Source organism: Myotis davidii, unplaced genomic scaffold (genome assembly GCF_000327345.1).
Source record: "Myotis davidii unplaced genomic scaffold, ASM32734v1 scaffold205, whole genome shotgun sequence".
NCBI classification, from domain to species: Eukaryota; Metazoa; Chordata; class Mammalia; order Chiroptera; family Vespertilionidae; genus Myotis; species Myotis davidii.
Genome location: NW_006297573.1, coordinates 3,515,683 through 3,532,617, shown reverse-complemented (window position 1 = coordinate 3,532,617; position 16,935 = coordinate 3,515,683). Strand labels below are relative to the sequence as shown.

The window sequence follows — 16,935 nt, the reverse complement described above, 5'->3', positions numbered from 1 at the left end:
TGCCGGCCGCCATCTTGGCTGGCAGTTAATTTGCATATTGCCCTGATTAGCCAATGGGAAGAGTAGCGGTCGTATGCCAATTACCATGTTTCTCTTTTATTAGATAGGATTAGATTCATATTTTTCTTTATGTCCAGAGCATGTGGAGAATATTAATAATGGGTATCCTTATCTGTTAATTCTATCATCTCTGTCATTTCTGGGTCTTATTCTATTGATTGATTTTTATTTTTCTCCTGGTTATAGGTTATATTTTTCTGTTACTTCATATACAGAAAAGTGTATTCCTGTTCCTTTAGTATTTTTTACTGGATGCCAGACATTGTGAATATTATGATTACTCTAAAAGAATGGACGATTTTGTTCTGGTAGTCAGTTAAGTTACTTCAGCACTAGTCTAAGCCTTTTAAGCTTTTTTTTTACTTTGGGGGAAGATAGTATAGAGAAGCCTTGAATCTAGGAGTAATCTGGCCCCACTTAAAAGTAGGTTATTATGGGTTTTCTACTGAAAGTCATTGACATCCAACAAGGTCTCTCCAGTCTACTTGGTGGAAAATTTAATTATTCTTGGTCCCATGTGACTTCTGGGGATTGTTTAGCTTACAGCTCCTGGTAATTGTTCTCTTCTAAGTAGCTTTCCTACCTATCATCATGGCAGACTGGTATCCAGCCAAAGAGTCAAGGGGACCCCCATAATAGTTTCTGTGCGCATCCCTGCTTCAAGTACTCTGCTCCATGAATTCAAGCCCCTTTATACTATCTGAACTTCTATCTCTGTCTTCTTGAATCAGCAATATTTCTGGGCTCTGCTTGAGTTCCCCAGCCCTGCGTCATGTTCAGGTACCCAAAAGGCAGAGCCACTAAACATGGAGGATTATTCCTGAGGTTGAGGGAGTAAGCTTAACACAAGAGGTAGGAGGAGAAAGGGTCAAAGTGTGGGATCCTTGAAACTGAGATTATAGAAATAACATGCTTATCATTAATGACAAGGTCTGGAGTATGTCCATGAGAAACGGTTAATTAGATGGGGTAAAAAAAAAAAAAGAATAGTAAAAGTAAAGCATTCAAGAAATTGAAGATAACCCATGTGGATGTTGAAATCACCAAGAGAGCTGACAGGAGTAATAGTGAAGAGACCAAGTAAACTAGATGTAGTGAAATGGGAGTAGCTACTTGATGAAAATGTGTGACCAAGGAAATCCACATTATAAACGGGAGTTACAAAAGTCCAAACTCTCTGGATAACCCTTGCTTAGTCATCCACACTGATCTGTCATCATCCCCCAACTTCCGGACCCAATCACACGCAACATTTCAAGTCTTCAAATGTCTGTCTACATGTGCCTACGGGCCTTTGCAAATGCCCTTCACACTATCTGGCTCATTCTTGTCTGCCCCCTCAGAATACTTGTAGTAGGTTTCCACGTGTCCCTGTGTTTATTACATGACAGCATTTTCAAACTTTATTATGTCCTTTGTCTTTACTATTAGCTCCAGGAGGGCAAGGGCTCAGTCGAGTTAACATTGTTCCCCACACTCAGCTCAGTACCTGGTGTACACAGTAGGCAAGTCATAAAGGAAGAAGAGGACTTCCATCCTAGGTCTAAGATAAAAGGTCTTAAGCAGTTCCAGAATAGCACATTTCTTTGGTATCTCTCCTTCAGATTCTCTGACAAACATTAATATCTGAGCTCAAACAACACTTTCTCTTAAGGGACATTTTTATAGGACTTTAAAACTCTTATAAATATTAGGTGTTAGTTCTTTTTAAAAATATAATTATTTGCACATGGAAGCATTTGAAAGATTTCTCTTGTGAATTTCCTAATGTCCACAGAAGGTGATTTTGATTAAAAACTTTTCTATAGTAACCACCATTATGGATTTTCTCTTCCATGGAGGTCTCATGTGTTATTCTGACCATCTCTTCCTCCAGATCTAAAGAATCTTATTTGAATTACTTAGAGATATATTGCACAAAGATGTGCACAAAAAATAAAATTAAAGGCAGAACTAGTATGTGACAATTGGTAAAATATACATATTCATCAGATTAAACCAAATCATACAAAGGATAGAAGAATTAATGTGGCAAAAAAAGAGAGATTGCTTCTCAAATTGAATGCACTTAGGATAGGTTTTCCTGTATTGATATTTTTAGAAACCTGAGTTAAGAATAAAAGCATGTAAAAAGAATCTGCTAAATTCATCATATGAGCAAGATTTTAAAAATCTAGTTAACTTATAATTTTCTTTTTTGTTGTTGTTTTGTTTTTGTTAATCCTCATGAAATGACATTTTTTCCATTGACTTTCTTGAGAGAGTGGAAGGGAGAGAGGGAGAAAGAGAGAGAAACATCAATGTGAGAGAAACTACATGAATTAGTTGCCTCACACACACACACACCCCAACCAGGACCTCAGATCAAGCCTGCAACCCAGGTTTAAAAACTGTCTTTTAGCCCTAACTAGTTTGGCTTAGTAGATAGAGTGTTGGCCTGTGGACTGAAAGGTCCCAGGTTCAATTCCAGTCAAGGTCATGTACCTTGGTTGCAGGCACATCCCCAGTAGGAGGTGTGCAGAAGGCAGCTGATCAATGTTTCTAACTCTCTATCTCTCTCCCTTCCTCTCTGTAAAAAATCAATAAAATATATTTAAAAAAACAACAACTGTCTTTTAAACTTATGTAGTGATGTTGATGCTTTTGCCCCCCCTTTTTTTTCTGTTATTAGAGTTTGCATTCTAATAAAGAGTGCTTTGTAGCAGGTATTAATCTGTTTTGTACATAAATGTGTCAACAACTTGATGGTGGCATTTTTGAAATGTAAAACAAAGTGCTTGCAAATTGTAATTTTGCAATTACACTTGTGTACTTAAAATAAAAAGTGATCCAAAGAATTTAGGTCACTGTAGGAATGTACTACATTGCAAATGAATTCTTTTCTCTGTGCTAAAGTCTGTTTTACCCAATAAAGCAGGAAATGTTCTGCCCCAAACTTCAGCTATAACTTCATCCCCATAGGCCGTGGTTGGCAAACTGCAGCTCGCGAACCACACACGGCTCTTTGGCCCCTTGAGTGTGGCTCTTCCTAAGCCTTAGGAGTACTCTAATTAAGTTAATAACAATGTACCTATCTATATAGTTTAAGCTTAAAAAATTTGGCCCTCAAAAGAAATTTCAATCGTTGTACTCTTGATATTTGGCTCTGTTGACTAGAGTTTGCCGACCACTGCCATAGGGCTTCCTTTATTGTCTCAATACTCAGAAGACAAAGTGACCATTCTTCATTCCTCTGTCTGTGCTCTTTTTCTGGAACTTGCCTATTCAACTACTCACTATCTATCATATACCTCCAATAGGTCCCTTTCTATCAGATCTCCAACTGTTCTCTCCCTGCTGGGTCACTTTCTCTAGACTAGAACTAAGCTCATTCTTTCCCATGCTTTAAATGTCCACCCTTAGCGTGGCATTGCCTGTATTCCTCCACCTTCCAACCTTCACAATCTCAGCTAGGCTTCTTGGGCCTCTTGGATTTATAGTCCAGCCATTTCTGTTGTGGACATTTATGAAGGTGCCGGGGCTGTCTGGCATCAGAGTGGAAAATCCACCATTCTGTAAGGCTGCAACACTGGCAGCGAGGGCACGTCCTCCCCCATCAGATACCCCCATTCAGGACCCTGGCCCTGATGAGGACTGCACAGAGGAGCAGAGATGGCAGGGGCTTTTAGACTCATCAGTGGTAGCATCTAGGGGCCAGCACTGAGATGTGGAAATTATTAGCACAGAGACATTCAGTGTCAGGGGTGACAGCAAGGACACCCTACCTGGGCTACGCTTGGGATAACCTTAAGAAATAGTTCAACATAAGATATAAGTATTAACCACAGCCTGATAATCAGCACAACAATAAGGATGATGTCCATTAACCATGTGTTCTTCCTCTTTGATTTAACTGTATTTTTGTATATAGTACATACAAAATACATATAGTAACTAATTTTTTATTTTTATATATTAAGTCATTTCCTCTGAATCACCTCCTTCCCCTATCATTTTACATAAGGATTCTTTACAATTTAGTATTTAGTTTACAGAATATTCATTTAGGCAAGACTGAGTCTGAATGTAAAGAGAAATTAATATTGCCCAGATATCAGAATTGTAAATGTTGCACAGAAATGGATACAATGACAATTGGCACATAGTGTCTCCCTATTTTAGTGTCTTCTTTTGTTCAAAATGTAGTTGAATCTTAGTAAGGGGAAGCATGAAGCTACAGGGAAGTCGTAGCTCCATTATGTGTAGAAAGGTATGTGTGGCTGCTATGTAGCCAACGGGGTGAGCTATGCTGGCGAAGCTTTTGTCTCTCATCTTCAAACCCACCCTCTATACCAGCCCTGGGCAAACTACGACCCAAGGGCCAGATCCGGCCCATTTGAAATGAATAAACCTATTGAAAAAAAAGATCGTACCCTTTTATGTAATGATGTTTACTTTGAATTTATATTAGTTCACACAAACACTCCATCCATGCTGTTGTTCCGGCCCTCCGGTCCAGTTTAAGAACTCATTGTGGCCCTCGAGTCAAAAAGTTTGCCCACCCCTGCTCTATACTCTGCTTTCCCACGCTGCAGCTGAACCCTGCACAACTCCTGGATGCTGGTTAATCTCTACCTATAAGTGGTGCTAGGACACTAGAAGGCTAATGGAGGAACAAGGGACTTGATCTTTCTTGTTTTGTTTCCTATTCATCACCCCAGCAAAGGCTCTTCACCTGGGTCGCTGCAGTTGATTTCAGTAACCAGGTCTTTTCCCCCCCACATTCTCAGAACCAGCCGTAACATGCCTCCTCGGAGACCCTTCTATACAGGTGATCCAGCATCCTCTCCTCAGATACATGAGTTTCAGCTTTGCAGGGTCCCTCCATCAAGTGCCTGAGGAACCAGTACCAACTCCTCGAAGTCATCTCTGCAGGATCCTTCCCCCAAGTTTTGTTTGGTTCTGGCTACCTCCCTTTCCACTCCTTGAAACAACTCTGGCCAAAGTTTCCATTCTTCCACATTGTCAAGTCAATAGATATTACTCAGACCTTATTATACCGTTCTAACTGGCACAATTGACCTCTCTCTAGTCCCACCTTTAGACAATATTATTTCTTCATCAATAACTTTCGCCTCGCTCAGCCTTCGTGACTCAGTGGTTGAGCATCGACCTATGAACCAGGAGGTCACAATTCGATTCCCAGTCAGGGCACATGCTTGGGTTGCAGGCTCAATCCCCAGTAGGGGGCATGTAGCAGGCAACCAATCAATGATTCTCATCATTGATGTTTCTAACTCTGTCTCTCTCTCCCTTCCTCTCTGAAATCAATAAAAATAAAATTTAAAAAATAAGGGCTTGGTAAAACCTAGACCGACAGGCCCCACCCTCAGAATTTCTGGCTCACTAGTTCAGTTTCTAAGAAACTTCCAGGTACAGTGGGGCCTTGACTTTCGACTTTAATTCTTTCCGAGACCGAGCTCATTAAGGAGCTCGTTAACTCAAATTACTCTGTCAACTCAATGCAAAAAATCGGCCCAGAGACAGCTGGTATCTCAAAAAACTCCTTAGTCGGGACACTCGTAAGTCAAGTCCCCACTGTAATGCTGATCTGCTTCTCAATACTACCTACTCACATTTTTTTCTTGTTAGCTCTTCTTCGGCCCTGAAAACTCAACTCAGCTGGTCTCCTTCCTTAGGCAGCCTTCCCACCTCTCTTCTCTCACCAGCTGTCCTAGCTATCCTCACCAAGGCTCCCACACTACTCTTGTGCTCCCACAGCTTCATGTGCGGGCCAGTACACATCAGCAACCACTAAAACTAAAATCCTGTGCCCTTCTGTCCCAACCACTAGCCTGTGAAAAATAAATAGAAAAAACTTCCCATCCTCCACTCAAATATCTAAGACCCCTAAATTGAGCTCATACTTTTTTTCAGAATATATGCCCATTCATATCTGTAATGTCTTGCCACCTGAATAAAGAAGAGGAGAAAAGAGAAACACTAATGGAAAAGAAAGTTGTATAAAAAAATATATAAACTGCCACCTAGAAACTTACATAGACATCAAAGGAAATGTATGGATAGGAGAGGTTTCACAATCCACTTCTACACATTTTTTTAAAAAATGTGTCATAGAAATGTACAAATTAATTTAGTTGGTACTTACAGAACATATAAAAGATGGACCTTAAGGTCATAATTCTTGAAAGAATTCTTAAATAATGGCTCTATATAACAGATGAATAATTCCAAGTCCTCTTTCATCCAGCACTGTATGTTCCAGTTTGCACCTGAATTAAAAATAAACTGCTTTAAATCTGAAAAACATTCTGAACAACTCCCTGAAAGAGAAGAGCTAAATTAAATTTACCAGTGTTCTGATACAACTCACATTGCCCATTCTGAGAGAAAACAAAACAAAACAGGCTCTACCTAGTGGTATGTGTTTGCCAAAGTCATTCAGTGTCTTTGGCCTTCAGTTTCCTTTTTGTGTAAAAAGAATTAAATTCAATTATTGCTTCTTAGACCTTTTTATCCTGAATCACTTACATAGGACAATCCTCAAAACAAAATCCTCACATAGCTCAGTTCAGGCTCACTTTCCAAGAGAAAAGAGAACATTAAATATCAAAGTACAAGCAAATGTGGAGCAATATTTATGTGTCTATTTTAGCAATAAAAGCAAGGTGATTCACATTTGAACTATGATGAATGTCTTACATCCTCGTTATTATAATATTACAGGCTCCAAATATAACTGATGAAAGTTTATTTCACAGCACACTGAAAAACTCAGCTGGTAATGTAAGATAAACTATAGGTGGTTTGTAATTTAGAAAAAAGCAAGAGTAACATTTAGTCATGATTTCCATATTTTTTTAAACTATCTTAGGGCAACAGTAATATATTTTCCCAAACCTAAAAGATATGTTGAGCCCCATTTGGCAGAATAATCAATGGAAATCCTCAATAACCACCACTTAAATTAATAATTTTAGTTTTAAGGCCAACTCACTCAGAAGTAACTAGCTATTAGCCTTTATTTAAACAGTATATAAAATTAAAATCTACAGCATCGTAGTCATTCCTTTTATGTGAAAAAAATATTAACTTTTGTTTTATCATTTCAAAGCTCATCCTAAGGACCCTGATTTCTTATGTTCATTCTTAATACATTTAATAATCACTAGAAAGGCTAAGTTTCTTTAGAAATTTTTTAAAGTGCTTAATTTTAGTGCAGTGGAATAAAACATTTATAACAAAATTAAAAGACTATAGATTCAATTGGAGGCACTGCTAACTTATTTTAAAACCCTGATTTTATTGCATATGTATGCTTTAATTTATCCTTATTCCTAAACTGATTTCCACAAACTGGAGTGTTTCTTCCATTGAATCAGTGGTGCTCCACCAGGGCCATTTGGTCCTCCATGGGGCATCTGGCAAACCCTGGAGCTATGCTGTGATTGTCACAACTGGAGAGGGAGTGGTACAGGCATCTAGTGGGTAGAAGCCAGAAATACTGCTAAACATCCTACAATGCACAGAACAGCCCCGCCAAACCAAGAATTATCTGGCCCAAAATGTCAATAGTGTAGAAGCTGAGAAATCCTGATTACTCCTACATAGGAATGCTATGCATATGTGTGCCTTTATTTTCATCCTGTAGGTCTCTTTATAGTGCCACATCAAGTGACTCTGCTCTATTAGCTCTCCCAGAAGCTTAGAAGTAATTTTCTTGTTTAGATCTCCAGATGCAGCATTATGAACTATAGTAGCTACATTCAGTATGCATTAACCTCACACAACAAAAACTCCTTGATTTAAAAGATCTATTGGGTACAGATCAATTCTTTGTTTGAACAAATATTATTACTCATAATGCTTTAAAATGTAACTAATTTAACAATTGAATATTTTAAATATTTTATCTATTTAATAAGTTAGGTGTGCCTTTTCTATTTTAAAGCACACTTAGAAGACCACAAGAAATGTATTTATAGTTTAAAATAAGTTCCTTCATTACATTCTTATCTTACTCTATGGGACATAAAAAAATTGGGGGCTTATTAGTTTGGTCACATGATGAATCCTAATTTTGTTACTAATATAAAATTATAATACATGTTAAGAATCCCATCCATAAGACATCCATTCCATGCAGTTTTCAGAGAATAAAAACATTTTGTTCAATACAGCTGAATAACAGCTAAATCTTGGAACATTAAAATACTTACCTATTTGTTGAAAAACTAAAGAATTTACTGGTGAAATGAACGCCTTCCCTTCAATGTTGTCTGCTTGTACAGAGCAGTTTTCATTTTCCTCACTCCAAATGCAACAGTGGAAAGTTGTTTTGGATGTTAAGTTAGAATAGTAGGTACCACTTGAATTAAATTTAGCTTCTAAAAGTGGTTCATAATATCCATTCAAATTTGAAGTGTTCTTTGAGATTCCAGCAGGCAAGAGAAAGTCGTAAGTTGTGTTTGGTGGCATGCAAAACAGCTTAAATCTCCAAGGAGTACTGGGATATGCCAAGTTAAATGCCGTTATCACATAAATAAATTCTGTTTGGACATTAAAAACACACATAAAAAATCATTTTGACTAAAACATAAATAGGAAGTATCTACGATTAAACCATGCAGTGCTCAACAGTCATTATTTAACTTTCCAAGTGCTCAAATCAGTGCCTAATACATAGCTCTGTATGTCTATTGTATAATGTGTTATACTTGAGAGGTGCATTTATTTAGAGACAACTTCACTCTCTAGCACCCCTTTTTGGAAATTCATGCTTCTACTTTCTCATTAGGATAATGTATATTTTAATGAAAAGAAAGTATAACTAAATATTTCAATTTCCATTCTAAAAATGAATATTCTAATGAACTCCAGCATAGATAAATATCTGAATGGACAATTACATAACCAAATATTGAAGTGCTGTTTTAATATTTCTTTTTTAAAGTATGTTTTTATTGATTTCAGAGAAATAATGGGAGACAGAAAAAAGAGACAGAAACATCAATGATGAGAGAGAATCACTGATTGGCTACCTCCTGCACGCCCCCTACTGGGGATCAAAGCCCGAAACTCAGGCACATGCCCTGACAGGGAATCAAACCATGACCTCCTGGTTCATAAGTTGATGCTCAACCTCTGAACCGCGCGGACCAAGTTGTTTAGAAATATTTCTTAAAAAGAATAACACCAAAATGTTAACAGTACTTTCACTGAATCCTTTTATAAAGTGTTTGTCTTCAACATCAGGATACTTGGATGAGCTGATCCTTCCCATAATCCTCCAGATACATGACATCATATGAGACATACCCTTAATGCACTCTCCAAGTATCGGAGCACAATGACAAGACTTCTTACAGGAATCTTCCATTGCTGATTAAAGACAATTATCACTTTTAAGATACATCAAAGCTAAGCACAGTTATAAAAAATCCTGTACCAAAAATAATCCTCAAAAGTGATACTTGTTTTTAAATAATGAATTGTTTGAAAATAAAATATCAACTTATAATTATTTCTTTTACAAGTTACCTAAATCCAACAGCTGTGTTACTTCATATACAGATTAATGCAGAATGAGAATTCTGTGAATGCTGCATGGATTTATATGGAATAAATATTTTGAAAAATTAGGGTAAAATGTAAGAAAATAGAAATTTCTAAAAATCAATTCACATTTTAAATTATAAAAATAAGACATAAAAATATCCAAACAATACATAAATAGTGACTGTTAACAGCTTAGTTTCTAAACCTTTCTATAAATATAAATTAATATAAATATGTATCAGATGCAAAAATTAAGGCACAAATGATTAGCATGACTAACATTATTTTGCCCGGTGTTAATAAGTAGCTACTATAACATCACTGAAAGTGGATCCTCATTGCAACGGTGTTCCTTTGTACTTCAATATTTCTAACACATTTCTAAAATTATAATATCTCAATGAAAAGAAAATAAATTATTTCTTTGGTGTTATGAAACCCATGAATATGTAATGGTATTAATTAAAAGCATTATATTTTCTAGCTGCACATGGAGGATTCAGTTGGCTGAACTGAAGTTAGCCTAAATTCCTCAAAGAAGTATTTGAAATTTGAAATGTAATAATGAATGTCATAGACATAGCAACTATTGAACCAGTTCAATTAAAAGATCATTGTGTGTGCATGCTTCCTTTGAAAATGATATTTCTTTCCCTCCAAATGAACCCTAAACCTGCTAGGAGTCCAGAGCTTTCATCTCAAAGCACATGTTATCATGGTAACAATAGCCCAGGAACTTTTCTGACTCACAGAACTTGATCACACTGCAAACTTTTGAGAAAGTTAATGTGAAACATTTGAATGGAACCTAACAAAATGAGGTAGAGACGATGAGAAAATTATATAAGAAAGAATGAGTGTGTTATTGCTTTTTTATAGTCTTTTGTGACATGGCTTGTTCTGAAATCTGTAGCAGTGGCGTTATCCTGAGTATTTTCTGTAAATATATAGATGGCTACAATGAGAAAGAATACTATGTACAACAAAGAAGTAAAGAAGCGAATAAGAGCACCTTTAGATTGGAATGGCCAAGTAGATGCTCAGAACTAGTTGACACACAGGTAATGATTGCTAAATAAGATGGGTTTTGTAGATGATAGCTTGACTTTAATTTTAAAAACTAAGAAATTAACCTAAATTAGATGAGTTTTTTTTTAAATATCAGAATAAAACTAGAATGCAGTGAGAAGCAAGTGAAAATAGTATGCTCAAAAGTCATTGGCAATGTGTGGCTAATCGCAAACAGAAGCCTGCTGTGACTCAGGGCAGTTAAAAATCACAAGATAGTAAAAGAACATCTGTAAGCTTTCTCCTGAGGATATTCCTGCAATAGACAGGAGAAAGACGAGTATACATTTCATTTCTGAAGGCATTCTTCTGGTGGTGTTCAAGATGGAAATTTCTAAGGTACATACCATCCCTTGATAATATCCCTTTATAATATGATATTTGTTACTGTTTATCAGTTACAATTCAAAATAGAATTTCAATTGGTATCTCTATTCCATTTGAGAACAAACCCATCACTTTGTGTCATAGTCTTTTATTTTAAAGATTATCATCACATAAACTGCTCCTTCATTTAGAGAATTAAAGTTTTGACTGTCATCTGTGTATTTATGTATATGTATACACATATTTATGTGTATATGTACTTATGTGTATATATACTTATGTGTGTATATATATATATGCGTACACACACACACACACACGCACGCACACTAGAGGCCTTGTGCATAAAATTCATGCACAGGTAGGTCACTAGGCTGGCCGGCGATCAGGGCCGATCTGTGGGGTGACCGGTGGGGCAAGTGGGGGACCCCAGTTGGCACCTGCCTTGGCCAGCCTGGTGCTGCCCACTCATCGGCCTCACCCCCCGCCACTGCCCCTGTTGGTCACCTCCCTCTACAGGGCGACTGGCAGGGTGATCGGGGGGGCCCCTGCTGGCACCCACCTTGGCTGGCCTGGTGCCGCCTGCTCCCTGGCCCCGTTGCCACCGACGGTCGCTGCCCTCTGTGGGGCAACCAGTGGGGTGATCAGAGGGTCCCTTCTCACACCTGCCTTGACTAGCCTGGGGCCTACAGCTCCTGCATTGAGCATCTGTCCCCTGGTGATCAGTGTGCATCATAGCGATCGGTCGTTCCACCATTCGGCCGATTTGCATATTAGATTTTTATTCTATAGGATATATATGTGCATATATATATGGATATTCATATATATATATATAAATTTTTTGTGCTATAAAAGAAATCAAAGTTAAAAAGCAAATGATGGGCAAGGAGAAAAATTGCAAAGCATAATAAAGTATTTGGGCTATAATAATTAATGTTATGAGTCAATTTGTTGAGGCCTACAAGGGACTCAGACATTTAGTCAAACATTATTCTAGGTGCATCTGTGAGAATATTTCTGGATTAATTTAACACTTGAATCAGTAGACTGAGTAAAGCAGATTGGCCTACCTAATGTGGGTGGGCCTCTTCCAATAAGTTAGAAACTTGACAAGAACAAAATGGCTGAGTTAAAAGTAACTCTTGCCCTGGCCAGTGTGGTTCAGTTGGTTGGGCATCATCCCATGTACTAAAGGGTTGCAGGTTCGATTCCCAGACATGGGCACATGCCTGGGTTGCAGGATCCATCCCCCCAGGTTCAATTCCAGTCAAGGGCATGTACCTTGGTTGCAGGCACATCCCCAGTAGTGGGTGTGCAGGAGGCAGCTGGTCGATGTTTCTCTCTCTCTTTCTAACTTCTCTATCCCTCTCCCTTCCTCTCTGTAAAAGATCAATAAAAATATATATTTTTAAAAAATATATTCTCCCAAACATACAAAGATATATGTATATACATTTCAATGCAGCATTATTTGTTACAGAAAATAAATCTATATTAATGGGGAATTGGTCAAATAAATTAATAATTTAAGGTAGATATATACAGTTCATTGTCATGCTATCATTAAACAAATAATTACATTAGTAAATACCAAAATAGGCATGATAAATTGAAAAGCTGTTAAGTAGGGAAAAACAAACAAACAGAACAGCCCCGCCAACGTGGCTCAGTGGTTGAGCATCAACCTATGAACCGGGAGGTCTTGATTCAACTACTAATCAGGGAATATGCCTGGGTTTTGGGCTTGATCCCCAGTAGGGGGCATGCAGGAGACAGCCAATCAATGATTCTCTCTCATCATGTTGTTTCTCTCTCTCTCCCTCTCTCTCTCTCTCTTCCTCTCTGAAATCAATAAAAATGTAGTTTGAAAAAACAAACACAGAACAGTATATATAGACCAATTCTATTTTTGCAGCTATAAATATGAAGTGTGTGTGTGTGTGTGTGTGTGTGTGTGTGTATTATAGAAATCAGGTTCTTTCCAAGAGTTTGGGATTAGTGTTCATTTCACACTATTTGCAAAGGGATAAAAGGTTTTCATTTTCACACTTATACTTTCATTAAGTGAGCATGAGCATGAGAATTCTTACCTGAAAACAGAAAATTCTGTTAGCAAATATAGGAAACAGTATCTCCAAGAGCAAAATCTCTACCTTACATATGGACATTTTAATAAGAAGTACAAATGGGGCCCAGCCGGTGTGGCCCAGTTGGCTGAGCATTGTCCCATATACCAAGAGGTCTTTGGTTCGATTCCTGGTCAGAACATATGCCCAGGTTATGGACTCAATCCCCAGGAGGGGAATGCAGGAGGCAGCCAATCAATGATTCTCTCTCACTGATGTTTCTATCTCTTTTTTCCTCTCCCTTCCTCTCTCTCTAAAATCAATAAAAATATTTATTTTTTTAAAAAATAGTTCAAATTGGTTTTTACAGAATAGTCAACCTATATAATAAAAGCCTACTATGCTAAGTGTCTGGTCTTCCAGTTGTCTGTTCAACCAATCAAAGCATAATATGCTAATGATATGCTAAGGCCGCTCAACCTTTTGCTATGGTGCATGGAACACCAAGGCGCAGACAGTCGACCAGTCGACCAGTCGTTATGGTGTGCACTGACCACCAGGGGGCAGATCCTCTGACTGGCACGTTAGCTTGCTGCTAGGGTCCGGCCTATCGGGACTGGCCGGACATGCCCTGGAGCCCTCCCATGGTCCCTCCCCAGCTGACCAACCTCCTGCGTCCCTTCCTGGCCTCGCTCGTGCACCAGTGGTGTCCCTTGGCCTGGCTTGCACCCTCTTGCAATCCAGGACCCCTCAAGGATGTCAGAGAGCCAGTTTTGCCCCGATCTCACAGGCCAGGCCGAGGGACCCCACTAGTGCACGCGGCCTTCAGTAGTTATATCAACCCGGGACTCCTCGGGGGATGTTGGAGACTGGGTTTCGGCCCCCTGATCAGGGCCAACCCGAGGGACCCCACTAGTGCATGAATTCGTGCACAGGGCCTCTAATGGAGATATAAAGTACAGCATAGGGAATCTATATATATAAAACCCTAATATGCAAACAGACCAAACAGCAGAACAACCAAACAACTGAACGACTGGTCGCTATGACATGCGCTGACCACCAGGGAGCGCGCATGGAACATAGCAGATGTCGGCTGCGGTGGGATGGTGGAACAGGTGAGCGGGTCGCTGTCATTGGGATGAACCTCTGGTGGTTACTGAAAATTCTTTGCTGTCGCATGCCATGGTCCCGCCCGGTGCACACACCTGTTGCTGGTGTCAGCCCCACTAACACCACTGCTGGCACTGGAGCTGCCACTTGCACCCGCTGCTGGCACCCACCACCAGCCCAGATTGCTCAGCACCATTGGTCGCTATGACATGCGCTGACCACCAGGGAGCGCGCATGGAACATAGCAGATGTCGGCTGCGGTGGGATGGTGGAACAGGTGAGCGGGTCGCTGTCATTGGGATGAACCTCTGGTGGTTACTGAAAATTCTTTGCTGTCGCATGCCATGGTCCCGCCCGGAGCACACACCAGTTGCTGGTGTCAGCCCCACTAACACCACTGCTGGCACTGGAGCTGCCACTTGCACCCGCTGCTGGCACCCACCACCAGCCCAGATTGCTCAGCACCATCAGTGGGTGTGAGCAGTGGCTGCCGACCCCCATCACCCATCAGGGCTTCTCCACCTCCCCCTGCTCTTGAGGGGTGATCAGGGCAGCAGCAGCCGCTCACACCCACTGTTGGTGCTGGCCCCAATAGCTCCACACGGTCAGCAGGTGCGAGCGGGGCCAGGGCCGGCACAGTCAGCATGTGGGAGCTGCGGCAGTGGGAGCAGGGCTGCCAGCAGGGGACTGTTGGCAGCAGCGGGAGTGGCCAGGCAGGGGTGCAGAGGATGGGCCGAGATCTGCCCCTGTGCCCAGCACAGCCTCACAGCCCACAGTTCCTTTCAAGGTGCACGAATTTGTGCACTGGACCCCTAGTATAGTTATTAATATTCTAATAACTATGTACGGTGTCAGATGGATGAAAGATTTATCAGAATAATCACTTAGTAAGTTAGGTAATGTCTAATCACTGGGGTATACACCTGAAACTAATATAATAATGTATTTCAACTATAATTGAAATATAAAAATGATTTTTAAGTGGGAGGAAAAGACAAATAACTTACCCCATTGTAACAAAGCCATACAAAATTTTTGACAAGTCATCTTACTTCAGAGAAGAACACCTGAAAAACAGTAAATCTTTATATTTTAATTATCAATAATACTCTGAATCAATATCAGGGACAACTGTATTATAGATTTATTCCTGTGCACATGCTGTCTTACATAGTTAAAATAAGCCACATATTCATATATGACATAATCAATTGGTTGCCCACCTCACTGCTCTGACCAGGGTGGGGAATGGAGCCTGAAACTGAGGTACGTGCTCTTGATCAGAATTGAATCTGGAACCCTTCCATCTGTGGGCTAATGTTCTAGCCACTGAGCCAAACCAGTCAGGGCCAATATTTTTTTTATCCTAAAATTGGGGATTCAGTTCACCACATGCAAGTTAATCTGAGGTGAAAAGCCCTGGGTTAGGTGTCAGGAGTCTTGGGTGTCAATCTAGGCTCTTTTACAAATCAGCTATAGAACCTGGGACTTCAACACTCTAGACCTCAGGTTCCTCATCTACAAATCAGATGGATGATCTCTCCAGTCACTCTCTGAGCTTCCCATAATTCTGGGTGATTTTATTTGAAAACAGAAATCACATCTTTACCACAAATAACATTATAAAATATTAAATGAGATACATGCCTCATGAGTCATATCTGAGAATTGGTACCATGTGATGAGTAAACGGAAAGACATGTTTGTTTAGTTTACAACTTAATAACTCTTGGGAAGAAAATAGATGTGTATAAACATTTTGTAGTCTGGTAAATTTGTTTTTCAGACTATGTTTTTTATAAGAATTTGTGTTCTTTATACACTGACATCACAATATTTATTTAGGATTTCTAAAAAAGCGTTCAGTTTGAAATCCTCATTATATTTAATCCTATGAAATGTGTGCAAATTATTCCCAGTAGTTGTTTTTTTATTCTACCTGTTTTTGACACAGAATTTTCTCATAAAATAAACCCAAGGGCAAGTTTCATAATCAGAATGTATCATAGATAAACATATCACTAGGCTAAATGTTTCAAATGAACTGACTAGTGACTAGTCATTCAGTCCAACAATTAATTTGATTCACTTTTAACTCAAATGAATATTATCTGCTGAGTTAAGTGACAAGGTAGATCAGTTGTTTTTCCTTACATAAGCCAGCCATTCTTTTATTTAATGTTCCATGAAAAACACAAACTATTCTTATGGCTTGAAATCTTACAGAAGGGTTTTGCTCTTATATAACAAAGAAACAATCACGGATATGAAAAAGACATAGAGGGTGAAAGGTGGTACATTCAATAGACTCAAAGAGAGAAAAAATTATATGTACCAAAAATTGTACCAGAAAGGAATATAAGAAGGTTTATAAAAATAAAAATAACACAGGAAAAAAAAATTGATAGAAATTTTTAAACAGGAGAGAAAAATCAAGCAAAGGGAAAACTAATGGTAAAATGACCAAAATAAGTCTAATATACAAAATGCCATTAATTGGAATTCACTTCCTAAGGATGAACTATTAATTTGCTTTAAGCTTTCTTATGGTTAATTTCTCAACTGAAAATTCAAAGTACTTAAAATAAAATGAGAACAACAGCTTAGGGAAATGTACAATAATCCTAACACTGAGAACAGAAAGCAATTTTGCCTAACTTTAAGTAACAGGTAACATTCTAACAGTGGCAGACTTTCGTGGGAATTTCAAAATTCAATAACTTCTCACCACCTCCATTAC

General features: G+C 38.9%; 1 protein-coding gene across 3 annotated transcripts in view; it reads right to left on the bottom strand.

Annotated features, from left to right (window-relative positions):
* The window catches only part of LEPR (leptin receptor), an 88,607-nt gene that overhangs the window by 42,045 nt on the left and 29,627 nt on the right, over window positions 1–16,935 (bottom strand). For 2 of the 3 annotated variants that reach the window (XM_006773240.2, XM_015570166.1), the window contains exons 2-4: window positions 15,203–15,264; window positions 8,280–8,609; window positions 6,209–6,332 (exon numbers count right to left, since the gene is read on the bottom strand). In XM_006773240.2, coding sequence (XP_006773303.1) covers window positions 6,209–6,332; window positions 8,280–8,609; window positions 15,203–15,242 — 494 coding nt within the window. In that variant the 5' untranslated portion in view covers window positions 15,243–15,264. The remainder of the gene's footprint in view (window positions 1–6,208; window positions 6,333–8,279; window positions 8,610–15,202; window positions 15,265–16,935) is intronic. The other variant, XM_015570165.1, reaches the window with a different exon arrangement.